Here is a 10,085-nt window from a genome sequence, read left to right on the forward strand (position 1 = left end):
ACTACCATAACCAAATAAACAAAGAATACTTACACTGACTAGAGGACCTTTCTACTATTTAAATAAAATTGGACGCCGTTTGAAAAATCCTCTGATTCATTACTGGGTACTTACTGGACATATATCTTTATATTTACGGGTACCAAATGGGGTGACATTCCCACATGTTTTTTCTTTTTAACAGTCACAATTTCAACCTTTTTGCTTTAATCTAACGTGGAAACACTTCATTCTAGGGACTGAAGATGTTCTGAATTAGAACGAAAACGTTTTGCAAGCCATTTGGATGACATTTTAGATAGTTTTTAATAAACGATTTTATACCAGTATACAATTTGAAGTTTTTACTTCTGTATGAGTTTTTTGAATAATTATTTATTAGGCGGGTTTAAAACAAAACATTGTAGCGGAATTTTGTAATGCTACACTCTGGCTCTTACTGGTCTATGATCGCTTCCCGCTGATAGTTTATTGAGTACATTTACATCTTGAAATATATGTCTTTGTCTTTTATTATAGGTATAAACATATTCACTTTTAGTTCTTCTATCTGGACTAATCCACGTCTATTTCTTATTCTATTCCTTCTTGAAGACAAGGGTTCAGTGCGTATGTTTTAAGTTGCAAACAGAAAATTAGGCATTTCTGATATCTCGTCTTCCGTTTGCTACTGCGATTCCAAAATTTCCGATTACCACTTCTTGTTTTTCCGAGGTTACCATCAAAATCTCTTATTATCAGATTGTAATGGACCGGTTACTGCTTTTTTGCTCTTTCAATTTTCTCTTAGAAGGCAAAAGTATATCTTCGTGTCGCTGGTGGGGCCGTATACCTGGATTATTTTCAGATTGTATTTGATGTTCTGTCTTAGATATTTTGCAGAAATGCAGACAATAGGTACTCTGTATGTTTTTATGTATTATTCCTTCAGTTATCAATTCTGTTTCCCCTTATACTGAAATATGTTTCCAGATTTTATAGTTTGACCTGAGATTCACCTCTTCTTATAATTTCGTTAATTCTTATAGTTTCTCGTTCTTCCACCAGTTTCATGATTTTCTCATCTTACGATAAGCTCTTGTATTACTTATATTATGTAATTATGTGCAGCGTTAGGCGTTGCATCCTCCTATAACCCAGGGATTTTTCGCACCCGCTGTCCTTGAATCCTACCGCTGCCTTGGACGGGAACCAGCGACCTGCCGGGAACTGGAGACCATTTTTTAGTGTCTGTTCACGCTAAGAGGGTTTTAGCATTTAAAGGCCTTATTGTTTAGTTGTCGAAACCATCACGATATGCTTAAATGGAACTCGGCAAGATCCTCAGTCCTTAGCTAAAACACAATATGGTTAGTGGACAAGGTGAATCATGGAATGTGGTCCAAAAACTATAAAAGAAACTAACGGCGATCACGGTTTAGAATGATTAGATGGACTGACGATGTGAATAGAGTACTTAGTGGGAAACTGACTACAAGCAGCCCCATGTAGAGAATACTGGAATAAACTGAGGCCTGAGGGAGGCGTATGACCAGCAGTGGACGCAATTGGCTGAATGATGATGATGGTATGACCTGTGGCTAATAAAAATCTATAAGCAAATCGAATCTTATATCGTCATAACGGCATAATATCTTACGTAGTCAAATAAAAATTTAACCGAGATGTAGGCAGCCAATTTAACACTAGCAAGTATTGTTGACAGTAAACATTTAGAGGTGACAGTGACAATACAAATGACACTGACACTGACATTTCCTCTTGTAACGTCTTTGTATCCATGCATCCATAAATAAACACCCGGTCCAAATTTACCTTTTAAAACAAGTAAATTTAAAGTAAATCGTTACTAAATCAACCAAAAAATGGACGCCGTTGAAAATAATTTATTGAGAGTAACGCAAGCTATCGAAAAGCAAGTTGATGCAGTAATAGACCAAATAGACAATTTGGACACCAACGACCTGGAACAGCTAAAAATAAATAGAATAAAAGAACTGAAGAAGCTAGAAGAACAGAAAAAGATATGGTTGAGTCGTGACCATGGGAAATACGAAGAATTGGCAGAGGAGAAAATGTTTTTCGACCTCATCAAGAAGTCTGAAAATGTTATCATACATTTCTATAGAGATTCAACCCTTAGATGCAAAATTGTAGACAAACATCTAAAGATTCTTGCTCCCAAGCACATCGAAACCAGGTTTACTAAATTAGATGCCGAAAAATGTCCGTTTTTAGTTGAAAAATTGAAAGTGAAAACGTTACCCACCATTGTTCTTATTCAAAATGGTAAGTATGTCTGCTGTATTTATGCTTTATTGCTGTATTGTCAAGTTTCTTGATATTCAAGTTGAAGGAGTTATTTCATTGATTGTTGTGCTTACAGTAATCTTGCCATAATATGTAATATTCATCATTATCGTCAATAGTGCTACAGCCCTAGTTGAGCCTCAACCTTCCCCAGTCTAATTCAAAAGCGGTTTCTGTTTATCACCAACTGTTCAATTTGCTGTGTCAATCTTCCTCCTTTTTTTGTCCACACTGTTCCTTCATCTCAGTTTTGGTCTACCTCTACACCTATTTTCTACTAAGGGTTCTCTGGGTAAGTAATATCCACATACTATTGACACATGTCAAGCCCATCTCGGCCTCCTATTTTTATGAAAGATTTTACATCTCTGCTATTTATTATTTCTTTATACTTCTTGTATAATCTGAAGTTACATAGCCTTCTCCAAATACCATTCTTACAGATTGCACCCATTATTCTTCTGAGTATTTTGAAGAAAAACAGTTGATTTGCTTCTGTTTTAGAGATGTCCATGTTTTTGACACACATGTCAGCACTGGTACCTACATAGGATGAGTGGGTGCTACTATAGTATGAGATCTACCTGTCTCTATCAGCATCCTTCGTTTTATTTCTTCAGCTGTGTGAATGTTTTATCTCTTTTCATGAGAGAACCAGATAGGTAAACTTATTTCATCATCATTCTCTTTGCCTTATCCCTATGCGGGGTCGGTGTTCCTAATTGCATTTCTCCACACAATTCTATCTTGGGTCATATCAATATTAATCCCCTTTACCAACATGTCCTGCCTAATCGTCTCCACCCAGGTCTTCTTTGGTCTTCCTCTCCTATTCCTTCCAGGAATCTGCACTTCAGCTATTCTTCGTATTGGGTGATTAACATCTCGATGTTGAACTTGACCGAACCATCTTAACATATGCTCTCTCATTTTGGCATCAATTGATGCCACACCTAGACTTCCCCTAATATACTCATTTCTAATTTTATCCTTCTTTGTCACTCCACTCATCCATCTAAGCATTCTTATTTCCGCCACATGCATTCATTGTTCCTCTTTCTTTTTCACTGCCCAACATTCAGTTCCGTACATCATAGCCGGTCTTATGGCTGTTTTATAGAATTTTCCCTTCAGCTTCATTGGAATTTTTCTGTCACACAACACACCACTCGCTTCTTTCCACTTCATCCATCCAGCCCTAATTCTACTGCATGCATCTCCATCTATTTCTCCATTACTCTGTAATACTGTTCCTAGGTACTTAAAACTATTGCTTTTCAGAATCATTTCACCATCCAAAGATAACATTTTATTTGTACTAACTGTATCTTTAAATGAACATTCGAAATACTCTGTTTTTGTCCTACCACGTTTTAAACCTTTTGCCTCCAGAGCTTGTCTCCACTGTTCCAGTTTTTGTTCTAAGTCTCTTTTACCATTTTCCTATTAACACTACATCATCAGCATACATTAGGCACCATGGAATGCTACCCTGTAGTTTCGCTGTTATCTGGTCCAAAACTAATGAGAATAAATAAGGACTAAGCACTGAGCCTTGGTGCCATCCTACTTTCACCTGAAATTTATCAGTCTCCCCCACACCTGTCCTAACACTAGTTATTACTCCCTCATACATATCTCTCACAATCTTTACATATTCGCCAGGGACTCCTTTATTGAGTGCCTACCACAGAATCTCTCGAGGAACTCTATCATATGATTTCTCAAGATCAATGAATACCATATGAGCGTTGGTCTCTGTATTCCTGTATTTTTCCATCAATTGCATTACAATGAAAATTTGCATCTGTTGTTGATCTGCCCTGCATAAAGCCAAATTGATTATCGGACATTTCGGTTTCTTCACGTATCCGTCTATCAATTACTCTCTCCCTTATTTTCATGGTGTGGCTAAGTAGTTTTATAGCCCTGTAGTTTGTATATTTTGTATGTCTCCCTTGTTCTTGTAGACAGGTACTAATATACTGCTTCTCCATTCGTCTGGCATTTGTCCAACTTCCATAATTCTATTAAATATACCTGCTAGCCAACTTATTCCTGTCTCTCCCAATGTTCTCCATACTTCCCCAGGAACATCATCTGGCCCGACTGCTTTTCCTTTCTTTATTTTTTGAAGCGCTTGAGCCACTTCTTCGTTTGTTATTCTGGTAACCATTGCTGTTACTGTCTCCATTAACTCCACAGGCTGTCTGTCAAATTCTTCATTTAATAAACTGTCAAAATACTTTCTCCATCTCTTTTTCACGTCCTTTTCATGAATTAGTATTTAATTATTTTCATCTCGGATACATCTAATCTGATTAAAATCTCTTGCTTTCTTTGCTCTCTGTTTGGGTATTTTATATATCTTTGCTTCGCCTTCCCTGGTATCAAGTTGATCATATAGGTTTGAATACGCTTCTGCTTTAGCTTTTGCTACTTCTACTTTTGCTTCTTTTTTAGCGACCATATAGTTTTGAAGATCTATGTCCGATCTGGTTTCTTGCCACTTTTTATAATAATTTTCCCTTCTCTTTTATTTTTCCTTGTACTTCATTTGACCACCACCAAATCTCTTTATCCTCAAACTTCTTTCCTGACGTTTCCCCAAGTATTTCAATCGCAAAATATATTCAAAATATATATTCCTTCAAATAGTATTTCCGTCTCTCTAATAACGTTGGCCATTTTTCTCCAAATTGTGTTAGGGCTTCCTTTCATGTTCCAACATATTTTTTCTACTATTATTTCCCTGAATAGACCTTCTTTCTCATCTTTTAGCATCCACCACTTGATTTTTTGTGGTCCTCTCCGATATTTATGTTTAGTTTCGCTATTTACTTCGATGTCCAGAACAAGCAGCTTATGTTGTTGGCTTACTGTCTCACTCTCACTAACTATTACCTTGCAGTCCTTGCATTCACGTATGGCTTCTTTCGTTATCATGAAGTAGTCTATTTGGGATTGATGTTGTCCACTTTTGTAGGTTATAAGTTGAGTTTCTCTCTTTTTAAAGAATGTGTTAACAATCGCCATATCCAATGATGTTGCTAATTCAAGCATGTCATCTCCAGCTTCATTTCTAGTTCCAAAGCCTAATCCCCCATGTATTGTTTCATATCCTGTCTTGGCTTGGCCCACATATGTATTGAAATCACGTCCTCCTATTGCAACTTTTTCCTCTGCTGGAATATCGCTCAGTACGTCTCCTAATTGGTCATAGAAAGCTCTTCTTTCATTCTCACCCAGACCTGTTTGAGGAGCATACATACACACACAACATTCAATACCTCTTTATCAATTACAAATTTCACTGACATCATTCTATCACTCGTTCTTACAACTTCTACTACGTTATCTTTCATTTCACTATCAGCAATTATACCAACTCCATTTCTAGTATTACTACTCCCTACATACCACAATTTGTATCCTTCACCTAGTTCTTTCGCCCTTTGTCCTTTCCACCTAGTTTCTTGAATACAAGCAATTTGAACTCTTCTTCGTTTGAGCGCATCCACTAACTCCAGACTCTTACCTGTAAGACTACCAAAATTCCACGACCCTATCCTGATTTTTCTAACCTGTAATGGTGTTCCCTATGAGATAGTCCTCACCCGGAGATCCGAACGGAGGCTCATTTTACTTCCGGAATATTTTACCTCAGGAGATGCCATCATTTCAGTATAAGTTTTTATTGCGTTGGAGAAGGTCTTTTCATTATTATGGCCTAAAAAGTTTTTTTTTTGATATTTGATGCCTGAATGCCTTTTCTATCAGCACCATACCCTGCCCTGCACGTTTAGCCAATACACCACCAATGCAACCAAAGTGCAGTATTACCCCACACCTGCCTGCATTTTTCTGTATAGCCCAGGATCCCTACTGTAAGGACTGCCCTATAAGCCAATGTATTGTTGCCCGAATCCCGCCACTAGGAGGCACGCACTTTATAGGTAAACTTATTTATGACCTCAAAGCTATACTGGTCTATGCTGAAGTTCTATTCAGCATTTCTAGTTCTATCTCTGTTATTTGGAATTAATGATGGAAATCATTTTGGTATTTTCATAGTTTATTTTAAGGTCCATATTTTGTGAGGTCGTTAAGAAGGTTCTCATCTTTCCCATCTCTTGAAGTCCTGGTGTGGTGTGTGATCCAAATTCAAATCATCACCTTAACCATTTCAGCTCCAGTGAGGCATACGCATGTCCACATATGACTATAGATTAGTGTCACGGACACGTAAGCATGTCTATGGCACATAAGTATTCAGACGAAATTATTTCTGACGCCACATGAGCTGAGGTTGAAAATATTGAAGCGGAGCTGAAAGGGTTAAGACATAATCTGCCTCGACTTATTAAAGATTGTTCAATGTACATACTTAAATGGCTGTTCAGGGTGTTGGAGAATATATTGTGTACTTAAATCTCCCTTCTTATACAGTAGACATACATATATGATTTCAGGGCACCATTCCTCTGCCATTTGTTCTTCTTCTCAGACTTTGACTATAATGCTGTGAATTTGGTGCATAATGCTGTTATCTTCATGTTTGATGAGCTGTGTAGGGATACAGTTCACTCCTGGGGACTTGTTCTTTTTTGAGGTGTGTGATTATTTTCTCTGACTTCCAATGCTGAAGGAGGTTTTACATTCTTGGTCTTTGGGGTGACGAATCATTTTCCACTTCCAATACCAAGTAATTCTTTGTGCTCAAGTATCATATACACAATTGTACCAAGCGCTCAATTCATCTGCTTTTTACTGTGTCGCTGGTACTAACTATATGTCCGTTTCTATCCCTGCACATCGTCAGCCATGGTTTAAATTCTTTTCTTGTCGCGATACTGAACATAAATTGTATTAATACTAATTACAACTTCTTTACAGGTGTTATGGTAGACAAGATTGTAGGTTTCAGCCAGTTGGGCAACACAGACGAATTCACAACAGACATACTTGAATGGAGAATAGCCCAAAACGGTGTAATAAAGTATGAAGGAGACCTATCGATACCCCCAGATCATACTGAAGAGAAAAAGAAAATTTTCAAAACAATTAGGAGCAGGAATGATGATGATGACGACGATTTAGACATAGAAGAGTATGGTATAATGAGGGAATCTGCCAAATCCGAAACCAGACTCAAAAATGATATTCCAGAGCTAACGCCAGAAGAAGCAGCTGAGTTGGGTATAGATTAAAGTGGAGTGAATATGCTAATGGATAAGGTGCCTAGAGTATATTTATATAAAGTATTTTATAATACTGAAACTATAATTGAAATAATGTTGATATTTTGTTACAATGTTTATTCCTTAATATTTATTAGATCTCCACTTTATTGATGCCAACCAGTGTTTGTTTAACTTTAAGTTTTGGATGCCTAATATTAACGTACACATGTAACACATGCTTTTTAATTTTTTTATACTGATTTAAGTAAAGAAACATTTTCATAAATCATATTGTCTTCAATTCCTTAAAATGAATAAGATACCTCACCTCAAACTATAGAGGAAGTACTGCAGTGGATACAGTATAAAAAATATTAGCCAAAGTATAGATCAAAATTAAAACAGTTGACACCTCTTGTAATAGAGTATTGTGCTATTTTTAAACAATAAAATAAGTGACACTATATTTTTACATGGACAGAAGTGTATTACATACTTTTTAATCTATAATATCCTCATACATTCTAAACAACATATGGGCCAATAACTTTTTAAATTTATGTCTTTAATGGGTAGGTACTAAATTGAGTAAGGGAAGATGTATTAAAGAGAGTAGGCAGTGAAAAAAAAAAACAACAAGGCGATTTGTGCTACCAAGGCAATCAGAAGGCAAATGAACTGGCTTGAGAAGAGCCTTTCTTTAGAATTGAAAACATGCAGAATTAATGTACTGTTCTTATTTCAATGCCTTTACAAGTTTAGGTAAGTTTTATTTAGAATGTATGCGTTCTATAGTTTAAATTAAAAAAAAAGCTTTGGGTAATATGGCTGATGCGATATTAAAACTCCTTGGTATTGCATTGGCTGTAGTCTTACCGTAATAAATAGGATCTTGTCTTGATTTCAAGACAAGAAGTAATTTTAGATTTCAAGACAAGACAAGAAATTTTATATCAATACCAAGATTTCTTGTCAAGAAAACAAGATATCTTGAAATATCTTGACTGCCTAATAATACAAACTAGATTTTATTTTAAATAACAAACTTAGCACATTTTTAAATCAGAATTGATAAGCCATGAATTAAGGCAGATGACCCTTCTTATGGAGTCAACGCCTAGCTGATTTCTTGGCTTTGTTATTGTTAAAGTTGCTCTTGAAAATAGCCTTTCCGCATGTATAGATGTTGCTGGCGTTCCAAGAAAATCTTTGGCCATTTCGATAATGACTGGTAGATATTTTCGTGTCTTCTCCACCAATCAAGTATGTATGTATATTCTCGGAATCTTCTGACCTATGCTCATTTAAGTATTTTTCAATTTCATACTTCCAAGCCAAGATTGTAAGTTATCATTTATCATTATCAGCTTTCTTAAATAGGTAAGTAATATCTAAATCAAATTCGTTATCTTCTTTTTTCAGACTAAGTATTGGCTCTGGTGTTGGATTCTATAGATCATTCTGGGATTTATTAAAGTAGTTAGCTTTAAAATATTTGTTCAAATTTTTGTACTGCCACTAATAATAGAAGCTTTTCCCAAGATGAAGAGGATAATGCCTCTACTTTATGGCGAGGATTCAAAATAATAACAATACAGTATATCTAATTAGTTTTGTTATAGTGTTTCAGTATTTTATCTTTCGCAGCTTGAATTCAGTAAATTAATTGCTCATCGGTAGCGTCTCTATCAATTTTATTATCAAGTTCATGAGCCCATATTTCCAGTTTGTTCAAAAGTCAATTTACTCTAATTACCACCAATGGGAGTGTGCAATATTTTTCCCGTTGAATTTTTTCGTTTTACCCGAGAATTGTAGAAAGTGTTTTAAACCTTCTCAGGTACTGACAAAATTTACTGATCAGAACCATTCTTTATCTAACATTTTCCAATTATTATTTTGGTTGTTGTCACAAAATATAGTTTTAAGAATTTTTTACAATTAAACCCCATGTTAGCATCTCGAAAGTTGAATGCCATCTTGTAGGCACATCTAGTTCTGGCATAGTCATCTTACAATTTATGGCCTCGCAAGCACTGTCAAATTTAAGTTGCATTTGCCCTGAGTATTTGATTTTTTTTATAAGGTAATTAATTTTACTAACAGGAGAGTTAAAATCTAAAGTAGTAGCATTTATAGCATTTTCTACTTCGATCTCATCCTCCAAATAATCAAAATCCTTTTAGATGTCTAAAAAGTTTCGATTTGGCTCAGCAATTTTTATGAAATCCTGGACAGCTAAGCTTTGTGCTTAGAATATGTGCGAAACATCAATTGCTTATTGTATGCATGCAACTACACATCAATTTTGGGTTCATCAGGAAACAAGTGCAGATCAGGGACTCCCCCAGTGGCAGTGGAGGCCGTGTTAGCACGCAACGCAAAAAAAAGGTCGCCGTGGAATCACCTGACCGGGTAATCAAGATATTTCAAGATCTTGAAATTTCTTGAGCCAAGACAAGATATAAGATGTCCAGAAAACGTCAAGACAAGATTTTTTTTAAATTCCTTGATTTTTTCTCAAGACAAGACAAGAAGTTGTTGTCAAGACAGGAATCCTTGTCTTGTCGACCGCTAGTAATAAAACTTTAT

The 10,085-nt window shown here is 35.9% G+C and overlaps 1 protein-coding gene across 1 annotated transcript; it reads left to right on the top strand.

Moving 5' to 3' along the window:
* Positions 1–1,741: 1,741 nt before the first annotated feature.
* LOC114330663 (thioredoxin domain-containing protein 9) lies at positions 1,742–7,779 on the top strand. The gene is made up of 2 exons (XM_028280070.2): positions 1,742–2,289; positions 7,207–7,779. The coding sequence occupies exons 1-2, from the start codon at positions 1,866–1,868 to the stop codon at positions 7,518–7,520; spliced, it is 738 nt and encodes a 245-aa protein (XP_028135871.1). The 5' UTR covers positions 1,742–1,865; the 3' UTR covers positions 7,521–7,779.
* Positions 7,780–10,085: the final 2,306 nt, after the last annotated feature.

Source organism: Diabrotica virgifera, chromosome 9 (assembly GCF_917563875.1).
Source record: "Diabrotica virgifera virgifera chromosome 9, PGI_DIABVI_V3a".
Taxonomy (NCBI): Eukaryota; Metazoa; Arthropoda; class Insecta; order Coleoptera; family Chrysomelidae; genus Diabrotica; species Diabrotica virgifera.

Bases quoted from the DNA above. Each gene is read 5' to 3' on its own strand.
- LOC114330663 (XM_028280070.2), top strand. From the start codon at position 1,866: ATGGACGCCGTTGAAAATAATTTATTGAGAGTAACGCAAGCTATCGAA. The intron at 2,290-7,206 runs GTAAGTATGTCT...ACTTCTTTACAG, and splicing joins CATTGTTCTTATTCAAAATG to GTGTTATGGTAGACAAGATT.